At 34.5% G+C, this 15293-nt stretch overlaps 1 protein-coding gene across 1 annotated transcript; it reads left to right on the forward strand.

The window, feature by feature from the left end:
* Positions 1 to 248: 248 nt before the first annotated feature.
* LOC117171414 (retinol dehydrogenase 12-like) lies at positions 249 to 14640 on the forward strand. The gene is made up of 4 exons (XM_033358715.1): positions 249 to 567; positions 12544 to 12779; positions 12889 to 13186; positions 13743 to 14640. Exons 1-4 carry the CDS (start codon positions 295 to 297, stop codon positions 13929 to 13931), a joined length of 996 nt encoding a protein of 331 aa, XP_033214606.1. The 5' UTR covers positions 249 to 294; the 3' UTR covers positions 13932 to 14640.
* The last annotated feature ends 653 nt before the right edge of the window (positions 14641 to 15293 follow it).

The raw sequence follows: 15293 nt of genomic DNA on the forward strand, positions 1-15293 counted from the left end.
GATTTGAGCAGTTGAGAGTTATTTAAAGTTTCAAAGTTGGCAATGCCAATGTATAAGCATAGGCTGCCGGTGCGCAATGATGCCTATGCTTATACATGGCATTGCCAACTTTGAAACTTTAAAAAACTCTCATATACTCAAGTCGGAACATACCCCAGGCATATAAAATACCTAGTAATTTACCGTAAAAAACCACGTAAATTACCTAGGGTATTTTACTTACCCATCCCTGGATCTCGGTGATACAATAACCATACATAACCTTATACATATTTTTTTTTTGAAAGATTCATCATGGTTTCGACTTTGTGTTATATAATTTTACCGGTAGTTTTTATAATCGGTCTTCTTCGAAAATGCCGAGAATATTCTTGGGGAAAATGCAGGAATGTCAAAAACCTAAATGGTCGAATTTTTATTGTAACCGGAGCCAATTCGGGAATCGGTAAAGAAACAGCGAAAGAATTGGCAAAGCGAAAAGCGACAGTGATTATGGCTTGCAGAAATGTACAAAATGTTAGGAAAGCTATTGCTGAAATACGGACGGAAGTTACTTCAGGAGAACTGGTGAATGTTTAAATGGATTGCTTGCTATTTTCGTGTTTAAAATATTTATGAAACCACAGATCACTTTCTTTCAAGAAGTTTTACTCAGTTGTAATAGGAAAGGTTATGCTAAGTTATGCTAAATTTTAAATCTCTACATGGGGATATCAAAAGTTTCAGTGTACGTTGCTATTTTAATACTTGCGCCAATGCTGTTGGTATCTCTAGAAATCTTCCATAAATTCGAAAATTTCCAGCTTGTAACTCTTATTAAGATGACTGAAATCGATAGGTCCTAAGAGAAAATACACAGCTCACGGCAACAGAAACTACATTGAAATTTCCATATACTTAATATAGAACAGCGATTCCCAAACTTTTTATGCACTTTCTGGGGAGCGGCAGGGGCCCCACCCTCAAATTTTTTCACAATACTGGAACCCAAGTGAGACACTGGACGCTATTCGTTCGTGCCCGGTTGCTTGCTTCGCTGACCTTTTCGTTGTTAGAGAATTAGAGCCGGTTGAGAAGAATGAAAAGTTGGTTAAATATTAATCAATAGAATTTTAATAAGTTCCGTTAGATTTGTTAGATTATTAAATAAACGTTATAAAAGGTAGAAGAAGATCGGATAATAACTTCAAGAGTTATCGCACTTTTGTTGCATTCACAATTAAAATTTAATTGAGCTAAGTCTTTATAATTTCAGTTATTGCAAGTTCATAACAATGAAAGGGTCATTCGTAGTAGGTACACGAAAGTCGAGGAAAGCAGCCTTCTGCTCGCAGCGGGGAGCCTGCCTAGCTGCCCGGCCGGGGTGGCATCCCCCTGCCGGCGGCAGCCTCATCGGCCGGCGGCACTAGTTTGGGAATCGCTGGTATAGAGTATGTGAGTTACGTAGTTTCTATCTGTCGCCGTGATTTGCGTATTTTCTCTTAGGACCCATCAATGTTACAGTATTTGATTGGCCTCAAAGCCATTTATTCTCTGAAGATTTATTTATAGTTTAATCTAGCCTTTGTCCTGGTAAAATCCACAGAAATTCAGAAACTGACTGCCAGAAACCAAGTATAAGATTTTTAGTGTCCATAGCCCAAAGAGTGTAGATTAAAGATACCGGCTGATCCTTTGGAGGTAGTCCAGCCCGTCCATATTTACTTGGAAAGGGAACTGAAGGATTCCCTTGCAGAGTAGTACCCAGTACAAGACAGAGTGCTTAACCGATTAAAGATATAGAAAAACTTGATTTCGATCACTTAACATGATATTCGATTGGAGTCAATTTTTATTCACATTTAAAATTAAAATTATGCAAACGCGTTAGCGCCTTGTTGCTCCAGTAGTCATCACTTTTATGTATTGATGATCGGCACTAACCTTCTGACATTAAAATAAATTGTTTCACATGATTTATTTGTACCACTATTGTTGCAGTGTACTAAAACTTGACTCAAGCTCTAAACTTAAAATCCAATCGTCTTATTTTACTCAATGAATAATAGAAATAAATATTTGTAGATAAGCCCAGCTTCTTTTTTAAATAGGATTGTGTGTGCAGGGCGAAACACTGCCTAATTTTAATCATTTTTGCGTAAAGTTATATTTTCAAACGCTCAGATTAGACTTCAAGAATATAACTTTACACACAAATTATGAAAATTAGGACGTTTTTCGGTGTCTAGACACACTTATCTTTAAAAAAAGGCTTCGGCATGGTATTTAACCCGTTGTGGTCACACCTCCGAAAAATAACGAGACGGCCATAGGGGGCCCAATGGACCCCGCCGTAGAAAAACTGTTGCCATTCCCCCTCTTTTTAACGTATCGACTTGATCCTGGCGCGAGACTTTAGTTTAAGGTCTCTGTACAATCTAATAGTTTTTATTGTTTATTTAAAATTCTTCATATTGAAAAAATGTGAGAAAAAAACTGAAAAATTTGACTCGTTTCATTAAAAAAATCATAAAAATTGGAATTTTTGAGATAAAGCAAAAAGACTTACGGGGTTGTACTCTCAAAATGGTATACCTTTAAGAAAAGAATATTTTCATAGCGAACTTTGAAAAAAGTATATTTATTTTGAAGATTGAAGTGAAAAATTTATGCTAAACTTGTGAAATGAATGAGCTAAGTTTGAGCATGCAAAATAAAGTGACAAAACTGTTTTTTTTTTAATTTATATTTTTCATTTATAATTATAATGATAAAGTAAAAAAATCTTATTTTACAGTATACAAATATTTTCTAAATGTCTCCAAGATCGCAGTCAGTGCAAATTGGCATGCGATGCTCATCGCACGTAGGTCGAAGACAGACGTACATTGGGTTCTTGGTTTTTATCCTTCTTCCTCTTGCAGAGCAGACACCTTTTTTTGTCGGCAATTTAATATAGGTGCACATGAAATGTTATTTACATTTCAAAATACACTTTTATAAAAAAAAAATGAATTTTTTAATTTAACTTTTTTGTCAATTTTGTCGCACTATGGTTACACGGGGTTTGCTGCACCCCGAAAAAAACGTCCGCACTATTCGATGCCTACAGGCATACCGGAGCCACGCCGATCTTCAAACCCCCTCAAAACTTGTTTTAGTACCTTCAAACAGCAACAGATGACACCACAGGTTTAATTTCGTAATGTCAGTTTAATGGGACTTAACCATAAAGTTTGCGTGGGGTCCTTTGGACCCCCGATGACCACAACGGATTAAAAAATATTTTATTCTAGTATGCACTGAATATAATAAGGTGAAACATTTATTGACGTCATAACCTGCCGATAAAAAGAACTGAAAACCCACTGGCGAACGTTTTAGAATTTTCTTCAAATTATTAACACTTTTGTTTAATTTATGAATTTTCTCATTATACATATTTATAATTATAACTTATATACTAATGTACTACTTTGAAGTTGAATTCAAAAATGTTGTATATTTTGGCGTATCTCATTCCATTTACGAGATACGTTATATTCACTCCAATTTTAAACATACAAAAGAAAAAGTTAGATATCTGAAATAATCGAAACCCGTAGATTCTGAATTTCTAACGTTCTCGTAGTTAATTTCAAAATTTTACAAATTTTAAATTTTGATTTTTAATCCCTTTCAGCTGGTCTACTTGGTAGCCTAGTCGCATTTGCATAGGCACACCGATTTTCACTAACACTGTAGCATACACTACTAACACACCTTTTCAAAGACCTCACAGACTAGATTTATTGGGTGAAAATAGCAATTAAAAAATTTAAATGGACACTTGCAGGGGAACCCAGGGATAGAAAACTAGTGGTACAGGTAGTGCTGAAGAAACAGCACTGACCAGTGCGTTTTCTTTGCTTTTTCATCTGCAGGATTTAATAAAAAATGGATTACTTAAGTACCAATCAATGTTTCAGTGTTCGCCAGTTATGACGATTACATACACAGGAAGAGTATAAGTGCTTCAGTTACCGTTTAGGTTATTTAAAACAAATCCAAGAAAAATATATATTTCTGAACTCTATCTACATCGAAACTAAAATATTTTCCTGATATAATAAACAATGATTTACTTTATTAATCACTTTCAGTCAACAATTAAAATCCTTTTCACATCTCGTTGAGATCCTATCCGAAAACATAAGGATTTCACTACTTTTTGGTGAGTGCCTAAACCAAACGTACATAAATTAATTTGCTGCAATAACATTCAAAAATGACCTTAAAATCACATTTTTTACTAGCCGCGGCAAGGGCGAGTCTTGTAATATGAAAAATACAGTGTCATCTGACGATAACTAAGGCAGTGACGGTTACCAGTGCACCTACCTTATTTTGTAAAATTATCACGTGTGAGGTTTAATATTATTTCCCTGTGTTTTATTTCGGAGGGCAGACCTGGACTGACCCGATTCAGAAAATCAAGCAGGGCGGTTCGTCCCGCCGAGAGGTGACGCCACTGATGAAAATGATGCTGAAGGCGACGCGCCTCAGGAAAATGAGACCTCAAAACCCCGATCTAGGTGTTTTGATGTTTGTGAAAAATATAAGGAACGGAAGACACTTGTTTTTCCGTAGGGCCAAATAAGGCAGCTCAGAAATCGAAATCACGCAAAAAGACAGTACGGAAGTTACTCAATAAGAGATCTTTAGGAGTGAACATCAGGTAAGGGGGGCCATCTGCGACAACCCATGCGGCAGCATTTTTCATATTTTTCAATGTCCGAAAAATTTCCGGGCAGCTGGAAACTCTGTTTGACAATTTTAGTAGGAGCTAAAATTTTTTTTCAATAGTTACGATAGATTTATTTTTAACATTTTTATTCACATTCAATTTGTCGATTAAAAGTACAATGATTACTGCACTTTCAAAGTTTACGTGTAAGAAATGTTTAATTTTATTTTCAGTTTTATGTATCTGGAGAATGATTTAGTTATTTTCCATGTTAGATTTTCAATACGGGCTCATTGTAGGAAAACAATAGTTAATAATAAAATAATAAACTATTTTGGTGGCCGTTTCTGCTGGCCTGTTATATTTCCAGACGTTTTTTGAAAAGTCCATTTGCATCCAATCTTTTTGAGAGTTTTTTTGTGTTAATCCCTTTGCCTATAACAATTTGGCAATTAAAAAAGATTCACTCTACATGCCCTGCTGAAATTCTTAAAACTCGATTCGATTCTGCAATGACTGTATCGGGCATATAAAAATACTATTCTTTTGTACCCTCTGCAGAATAGACTCTGATTTTGAAGAATTATTCTTCGATTCCACAGTATGACATTTTCACGAAGAGAGAGATCACGAAGAGAAGAGCAAAGTGAATTTTAAATTTAATAAGCAGAACCTTCCATCAAAATAGCTTATTATATTATTATTAACTATCGTTTACCTACAATGGAACCGTATTGAAAATTTAATATTGCAAAAAACTAAATCGTTTTCCAGATACATAAAATTGAAAATAAAATCAAACTTTCGTTATATTTGTAAAGAGCACGCCCAGCAACGGTGCAGCTAGTTGACGCGGGTCACCCGCACTCGTACTACCTCGTACAAATCAACCAATACGTTCCATCCTGCAATTCGTTTGGGGATGATTTTCAAGAGAAAAAATCAAGCTTTTTTGCTATCCTAATTAAAAAAAATCAAAATGCCGATTTTGGAGAAAAACTCAAAAATGTTTTTTAAAATGAAACATCAAGGTGAAATAATTTGTTCATTTTTTAATGATTAATTTGATTGTAAACCTGGTTAAAAGACCTTTTCATAACCGTCATATAAAAGTCAAATTTGATAAGTTTATCAGGAGTTATGTACAACTGAATGTTAGCAGTGGGCGTGAATCATCGAAAATTCGGGCCCCTGTATCTAGACAACCTGTTGCACTAGGTGTGCCCCCTTCACAGAATTTAAAGAGATCCACTAGCACTACAATCTATGAAAGTGTAAAGAAGATTGGCGACAACAAAATTTTAGGCGGGGACACTTAGCAAATGTTACCCCACATAATCATTGGCCACATCAGAGGTTATACATTTCTTACTTTGAAAGTAAAGTGATCAGCGTACCTTTAATCGACAAATTGAATTAGAATAAAAATGTTAAAATAAATCCCAAACTGCTAATTGAATTTGAATAATTTTTGCAGGTGAAATGTAATTTATAGGCATTTTTAAGGAAATTCAGAAACAATTGTAATGCTTCATATACTCGACTGAGTACTGGCGCACTGCGGCCTTTCCGAGACGACAGTCACGACCTTTCTCGCTTTACTACCCTGAGAAACTGCGCGGGTCGGCAGTTCTAGGACCTTAAATCAGTCCCTCTTATATTGGAGCTCTTGTGTATAAATATTTCGATTCTTTATAATTTTCTTCGTAGATTAGAAAAAAGGAACCGGTGCGTACTCTATAACTTTCGGAGATATTAATTTTTTTCCTACGTGTACGATAAATGCAACTGTCGTGCCTGTACAGCCGGCGGAAAGTGTGAAATGACTGCACGACGACAGTAATGCATGCGCACTTCGAGATTGCCCATATCAACCCGTATCAGCGGGCTTGAATGTTTTATTCCGGCCAGTTGATACGTGCCGGAATAGTTTGCCGGTCGCTTAAGGTGTTCGCACAAGAAACCACGTGTGCATTATGCTGGAAACGGCTCACGCACGATCTGTCCGTGCACACACACAAACCGCCAACCAATCGCGTGCGATCTGCTGCTCTGCTGCAGTGTGAGCTGGCTACATACCGTTCACCTATCGGTCGAGCACTTCCCTACCGAATGAAATCTCTGAGTTTTCTTTAGCAAAATAGCCTGGCCCATTTGAGTCTATAAACAAAGTCGATTCGAAGCAAAATAGTCTCTGAGATAGTTTGAGAGATTTGGGTCCTTTTCAAGATCCTTTTAGTGGTCCTTTTAAGAGTGGTGCGACGGTAATATAATGTTCCTTTTGTATTCGTCACGTACCAGGTGGGCAGAGAGCAATTTTCTAGATGAATTCAAAAATGTGGTCCTTTTTGGCGTATCTCATCCCATTTATGAGAAACGTTGTATTAATTCCAATTTTAAACATTTACAACAAAAAGTTAGATATCTGAAATCATCGAAACCCTTAGATTCCGAATTATTATGTTTTAGGCTGTTAAGGGCATGTGATACTTAGAAAATTGTCGATTTTACCAGTTTTAGGTTCCCCCGGCTTTTTTTCTAGAATAATAAATATTTTGTCTTAAAAAATTGGGAAATGATAGCGAACATGCTGACGGACGTCCCCACACTTTTTTGTGGGTTAATTCAAAAAAGTTTTAATTTAGAAAAAGGTGGTTAATTTGTATAGCGCTTAGGAAATAGTATCGATTTTTTCAGTGTTAGGTTCCCCCGGCTTTTCCCATAGGATAAGAAATATTTTGCCTTCAAAAACTGGGAAATGATAGCGAACATGCTAACGGACGTCCCCACACATTTTTTCGTGTTTTTTTTTTATCAACAAATTTTTGATATTGTTAACAACGTGTGTGTATATTTCGAGGTTATGTGTGTTAAAATTCACCCAAGCGTTACTTCCCAATTACACAATATTTTTGGCCGAAAACTTTGGACTTACAAATAAACATAGTAACTAATCTCCCGGAACTAACCCTGTTTGCAGGCAATCAGAAAAGTTTATTTCATAAATAATTTCCAGATTATCAGAAAGGCAGAGATGAAAAACGACGTAAACTCAAAATAATGCATATGCATAAAATTTTTATTTAGCACAATAAATTTTTTTGTTATTATCCCTCAAAAAGAGTCCGGGGACGTCCGTTATGATATTTTATAGCATCTCCGAATTCAGTTTTTAAACATTTACATTTTTGTGGACAAAAACCGGGGAAACTGTAAGTATCACATGTCCTTAACTATGGAATTTAAAAAAATCTACTTCTACATTTTTATCCGAAAGCTTAACCAAGGATCCTTGAGTGTCGTCTACTCTACTGATATAGCCTCTCTGCTTGTTATTTCTGATCGAACTCTTATTTCAATTTCAGCCTTTCTGCTTGTCATTTATGATCGTATTTTTATTTCAATTTCGGAAAGGCCATTTTAAAGCCGTTAAAACTGTTTAACGAGCTACATGGACCTTTAAATATATCCACCTGAGTGCCTGCGGAGAATTTCTCAGAGCTTCTAAGAGCCTTGAGAATCTTTAGCATACTCTGAGATTTCTATCGGTAGGGCTATACTTCATCATGATCATGCCAGCAATGTTCAGTTGTGAGTATATATAATTAACAAAGAATATCAAATTTACTGGCAACATCTCTTGATTATAATTAAGATAAAAATGATTTATTTGTACTGTTAAAAATCCACACTGGGTTTTTGTGTTTATAATTTGTTTAATAATAATGGACATAATGGACATCATTGGAAACGTAAACTGTAGAGAATTAAACAAATTTATATCCACGTCATCATGTGTATTTATTAATACAATTCGTTATTAGGCTTGACAAATTATATCGAATGATACACTTTTATACATTTTCACTATTTGATATTATAATTTGTTCGTTATTTGCATTAGCATAAAATCTTAAACAATAAAAATTCAAAAATTGCTTGCACATATCAAATCTAAATTTAATTCGAAAATTTTTATAAAAATACATCTAAAGTCAATTAGGTATTGCCTTCTAATAGTATGTTGCATTACAAAGAATGAAACACAGCGATTGCCACGAGTGTGAAGTTTGCTGCCCGAGCGAAGCGAGGGCTGCCTTCACATGAGTTGCGGTCGTTGTGTTACATTCCTTGTAATGCATATTATTTTTCATATAAAATCTATTGAAAATTCGAGTTGAGGTACCTGTGGACACTACCTACCTACTTGTGAACTATAGAGGTGAAAAAAATGTTTCAACTCTAGGGATGTAAACATAGTGTTTCAGCCCGCTCTACACGTACCAAAACTCGAAGACAAAATGTTTCAACCCTAGGGATGCAAACACCGTGTTTCAACCCGCTCTACAGGTATCGAAACTCGAAGTTACAATAGATGCACTATGAAAAAGTTTTTTTTTTAACTCTTTGATAGGCCCCCGGACAACTCCTGATATTCAGGGGATGGATTAGCCCTTATATCATCTGAAATACAAATTGTTGAAGTTAATACTTCACGTAAATTACTTTTACAATATTAGTAACTTATCCTCAAAATATTGACCAAAACAACTGGGGCATATCTATCATACTTATCTGGCTACGGCATTTCCATATCTGCTTTTCACTTAAGCATGACCTGATAATAAGACAAGAACTCGAATCGAATTCATAAAACTAATAATACACTATGTCATTAAGGTGAGGACTATAGTCGGAAGTTTCAAATACACTTTATTTGAAGTAATTTTTGAATCACAGATCAATTTTGTTCAATAATGAAAATATTTAAACTATATAAAATCAGAGAAAACACTATTGTGTGTGCAAATAAATATAATTATATTACAAAATAGAAATAAAAACTAAAGTATCTAATGAACAATAATGACGATTTTGTTTCACAACTTACCTTTATTATTAAAAAAAAGAGAATAGCTGCAAATTGTCCATTTCCACGCTGTCCGAGTTTGCACTTGACAAAAGTCAGCTGGAACTATGAAATGCGGAAATAGTATAAGAATACGTTACGGAAAGCTTAATGTGGAATCAACAGTGTTTAAAAATGAAAGTCCGTTTATTATACCTTTAGTCACTGACTAAAAATACTTTTAATGAAAGTCATATAGTTACAAATTTGACCACATTTTTAATTGAGGGTAAAACGCCATAAACCAAGCATTTCGTAAGGTAGAAAACTAGTTTATAACATGGGTTTAAACCCCAACTGTGGGTAAAGCGGTGCTGACGCTCCCTCGTCAGACATATTTACACTTGTACAGTGAGCATTTAGATGGACGAAAAAAAAACCAGGGCCTTACATGGAGTCAGTCACCCGTGACCCTCGAAGTAAGAAGATCTCGTGGAAATATCTATAATATTACATCTATCGTGGAGAGTAACAAGGTGCTCGTAGTGAGCCTCAATAGGTATTCGCCCACCTTGAGAGAGATTACGACGAACTAGACAAAAAAAGGACTCACGTGGATTCTGAAACAGAAACAGGATGTTTTACAACAGGTCGATTTAATTGACCTGCTACAGTTTTAAGAGATACAGAATGGATTTGTCCATCAGAGCCTGTATTGACTTCAGTTATCCGGGTCAAAGATAATTTTATAGGAGAAAGTTTCTCCTAAAGTACGAGTACAAGATCACCGAATTTCACGGGAAGTTTCTTCTGTCTTTTGGAACGAATTTGAAGTTTATGTAGAGATACTAAGACCATCTCTTCCAAAAAGTCACATACATTTTAGTATAACTGTAGGATCGTTCTTTAGTGATTGGAACGGTTTCGAATTTAGACGCGCTTCCACCTTGGCAAGGAACGTCGTCATTTCCTCGAAAGTAAGGATGGTGTCACCCAGAACTCGTCGAATATGGTGTTTGACTCCGACGGCATTAGCTGCGAGTTGATTCTCGTTTCGAGACGAGTTTAGCTGTCAAACCATTTCGAGCGCGTATAGTACTCAGATGGGTGATCATCTACGATTTACAACCGGGTTGTGTGTTCTCTGCGTTTTAACTAATGTCCAGCGGGAAGTTTGACTTCGAGGATGAGTTTGTGCATTCGATGGACAGGTTTGAATATCTGCCTCCAAACTCAACTGTCTAAAAAAACAAGCTGAACTCGCGAGATGGTTTTCTGAAATTTCCTTAATAAATGACTTCAATGATACTTTAGTAGCGAAGATGCAGTCGAGAAGCAGTGAGTTTTTTAAAATATTGTCTACCATCTATTATAATATTCTGAATGAATAAAAATTAATAGAACTATTCCTAAAATTTTCGAAGGCATACAAATAAAATTCAATGTTTACATCATCATTTTTATTTAATTCATAAATAATAAAAATGCTTATTTATTTAATGCAGGCTTCACAATCTTTTTCATAAATCACAGTGGAATGGGAGCTTCTAATGTGTCTCCTAAGGGTTTACATTTTTCTTGTGCCTTCTTCCCTAGTCATTGACACACCCCCCGCACTCTTACTTGGTGGTGGGAGGGGGATCTACAATTTAAGGTGGGCTTGACTGTTAAAGTATTATATTGAAAAATGTTGTTTGTGGAAGTCTTTTGATTGAAAATCAATTTTTTTGGCTAACATGAAGTCTTTGGTGGAAAATTAATCGGTTTTAGTTGAGGATTCAAGTATTTTGTAGAAATTTATATTGTCAAATCCCACTGTCTTTTAAATTATTATTGAGTTGTAAATTCAACTATGTGGTTGTAAACTAACTTTTTTAAATTCAATCGTTTTGTAGAAAATTCTTTTTTTTTTGTGCTGAGAATTAATCTTTTTTGTTACAAATTTTAACTTTTTATCAAAAAATGGGCAATTGTTTGGTTAACAATTATTGTATTATCGTGTAATTTTCGGGCCTTTGGATTGAAAGTAAATATTCTTTGCTTAAAATTCATCTTTTTGGTTCATGAATAAAAAATATATAAGCACAGTGAACTAATTGGCTGAATATTAAAGTGTTATGTTGAAAACATATGTATTTTTTTGAAAATTGATGTATTTGTTGAAAATTTGTCTTCTGGTTGAAAACCAAGTTATTGGGTAAAGATGAAGCTTTCGACTAAAAAATAATCTGTTTTAGTTGACCTAGTCGCTTACGTCCAGCCGCCCTGTAGGAAACTTATCATGAATCACTAATCACACGACTTGTTACGCGCAAATCAAGTTGAGCCTTTCTATCGCCCATACGAAAGCCCACCTTTAGATGCTGTTTTACACTGTACAGCGAGTACACCAAGCCGGTATACCGTAGGGTGTTGTGTGGTCGATGCATTACACCTGAAGTTAAAGTCGCTACGCTCCTGCGCCGTTGCGATTGGCACTTGAGCGATAAATTATTCGTTTTAGTTGTTAGTATATATTGCACTAATAAACACTTTGCACTGCTAATAAAAAAATCCGGCTAGGAAAACCAAATGTGCGATTTTGCATTTGGAAAAAGTCAGATGGAACTATGAAATGCTGAAATGGTAAACAAATACGTTAAAGAAGGGTTCATGAGTAATAAACACTGTTTAAAATAAAATTCCGTTTATTATACATTTAGACAATGACTAAAGATATCTAGAAATGAAGGCAAAATTCCATAAAAAAAGAATTTCATAACATAGAAAACGAGCGTGAAACATGGGTGGCAACCCGAGCCTTGTGTAAAGCGATACTGAGGCACCCCTCGTCCGCCCTATTTACACTTGTAAAGTGGGCATTCAAGGTTACCCGCGACCGCGGAGGTAAGATCTGATGAAAATCTTGGACACACGCTTTTATGAGTTTTTTTTTGGGCTGGATTAAACAATATATGCATCCATGTAAAAATCATGACTTTATTTCCAGATCCCAATGGAATTAGATCTTGCTTCTTTGAAGTCAATACGTGAATTTGCTACACAAGTTCTTCACGAATTTTCGGAAATCCACGTTCTAATCAATAATGCTGGAGTGTACGTGCCTCTGAAGGAACAGGCCTTTACAGAAAATGGCTTTGAAGTTCATTTTGGTGTCAATCACCTAGGCCACTTTTTATTAACATATTTACTCTTGGAAAGACTTAAAGCTAGTGCTCCTAGTAGGTAAGTTACATAATATTTTAATTAACAATTTATATTTTAAATAATATACTAAAATTATAAGCATTATCCACTATTATATTCACATGAAGCAATGCATTATGATTGACAGAGTCGTTATCGTGACTTCTAAACTATTAGAATCTGGTACTATTGACTTTTCTAATTTAAATGGAGAAAAGGGATTAGCAACTGAAGGTCGCATGAACCCAAGCTATTGTAATTCAAAGTTAGCAAACGCATACTTTGGATTTGAACTTGCGAAAAGAATGAAAGGCACCGGAGTTTGCGTGTATATGGTTTGTCCGGGTTTCACTTACACAGGATTATTTAGACACGTTAAACGGAGCTGGCTTCACTACATAATTTTTTCGCCAATTGCTTTACTATACCTGCGTACCGCCAACCAAGTAAGTCTAAATATCTTTATTAGATATTCTGAAAAAGTAGAACGCAAGAATAATAAATTCCACCAAATTATTAGGGGAAAAATTCAAAATTGAATAATTTCAGATTTAAGTTTAAAATTACGTCTAGGACAGTTTAAAATGAAATGGATTTTTAATTGAATAATTTAAGAATGTTTTAATTTGTTTATATTTCGAGTTTGAAGTTTACCAACCTAAAATATTTTAAAATGTTAATAGATATTTTCCAACGTATGTAAGCGTAATAGTGCTCATTGCGCATAATAGTGAAACAGTAAATTTTCTTCTGTATTTTCTTATCTGCGCTTTAAATACGTAGAACATTAATGGATTCTATTAATTCAATCCACATTTAAAGGGGACAAGGGGATGTTCCTTGATAAAAGGAGAAAAAAGGTTAATTCTTTCTAACTACTGAATTGTGAAATATTCTAAATGAAGCGCTTAATTTAAATTTAAAAATTTTTTAAAATCTTTAATCATTTCTGTGCACGTGATGTATTATATTAATGACATTTTCATTATTATTACTTTTCAGGGAGCTCAAACAGTTGTGCACTGTGCAACGAATTTCTCTGCGAGTATTGAAAATGGAAAAATATATCGAGATTGTAAATTGTACGAACCAAAGATGAAGTTGGACCCAGAGGTAGCGGTTAAACTTTGGGATGTCAGTGCAAAGCTTACGGAAATTTCTGATTTTGATACTGCCGGACTGGCAAGTTGAATCGCAAGAATTAGATGTCGTCACCCGTTAATACATCACTTCATTTTAATATATCGAGATATAGTCACTTAAGCAGAGTAATTTTTTACAAATAAAAAACTAGAGACTGTCTATTAGCTTTTACTAGAAAAAAAACTATACTTGTAGATAAATACCAAAAATTCGTGAATTGTATTCGAATAATGATAATGTACTATAGCGATTAAAACTAGGTACTATATAGATTTAGTAAGGAGTAGGGGTCGTCCGGGCTTATGTGGCTGAATAAAAATAGAAAAAAAAAATCAATTGAAAATTCTTTTTCCAAAAATCAGTTGAAGTTTAGTTTTTGAGGTATAAAATATTTAAGCTGGACCAATCAGAAGTGTGGTATAAACAGTCGTGCGTGTGAGCGGGAACCCAACGCAGTGACTGTTTATTCCGCGCTGCCGATTGGTCCAGCTTAAATATTTTATACCTCAAAAACTAAACTTCGACTGATTATTTTTATTTTTATCCAGCTGTATAATTCCGGACACTTGAGTCTAGGATACCCTGTATATTCAGATTTGAGCTCCATTCGTATCAATCAGGCTATTAAAGCTGGTCGAAATTTAACCCGCAAAGACCACCGTCCATCTACGCATATGTATATACCACACATGTGTGAATTGGGATTTCGTATTTTTAAATGTTAATAATTCGTGCACAAATAAACAATTATAACTCATAAAATGTGTTTTTCGGGGTAAAAATTACTGAGAAATGCAATAGCAATAAAAATAAATGTAATAAGCCATTTTTCAATAGCAAAAAAAAAAGAAAATGAGAACTTTTCTGAAATATAATTTTTTTTTAGTAATGATCAAAAACCTACTTTTTTATTTTTTAAATTGAAAGTCAATTTACATCTTTAAAAGAAAAAATACTAAGTGAACATTCAATAAAAATTAAATATTTTTTAGGGTTGTATGAAAATAGTGTATGTTTGGAGCACGGGAAAATCAATAAGTACTTAATCTAGAATGGAAAACATTGAAAAATCTGAAGATTTATTAATAATAATATAGTTTATTATTTAAACATGAATAATACCGAGATACTATTATGAAATGAGGATGCAGAGTTGAAAGTAGAAACTTTTTCTATAAAAATAGTGCACTCAATGCATACTGAATCACGATTATCGTCACACATCCCCTTTTTTGAATAATAATATTGTTTGTCATTTAAACATTGATGATCTTGAAATATGATCAAATGATAAGACAAAGTTGAAAGTAAAAGTGATTCTAAACTTCAATCTATAAAAGCAGTGCTCTCAATGCATACTGAATCACGATGATTGTCACAAATACGTTTCAGGTAGTTTGGACACCTCAT

Source organism: Belonocnema kinseyi, chromosome 4 (genome assembly GCF_010883055.1).
Source record: "Belonocnema kinseyi isolate 2016_QV_RU_SX_M_011 chromosome 4, B_treatae_v1, whole genome shotgun sequence".
Lineage (NCBI taxonomy): Eukaryota > Metazoa > Arthropoda > Insecta > Hymenoptera > Cynipidae > Belonocnema > Belonocnema kinseyi.

Excerpts from the sequence above, each read along its gene's own strand:
- LOC117171414 (XM_033358715.1), top strand. The coding sequence starts at position 295 with ATGGTTTCGACTTTGTGTTATATAATTTTACCGGTAGTTTTTATAATC. Across the intron at positions 12,780-12,888 it reads AAAGCTAGTGCTCCTAGTAG|AGTCGTTATCGTGACTTCTA; the intron begins GTAAGTTACATA and ends TATGATTGACAG. Across the intron at positions 13,187-13,742 it reads ACCTGCGTACCGCCAACCAA|GGAGCTCAAACAGTTGTGCA; the intron begins GTAAGTCTAAAT and ends ATTACTTTTCAG.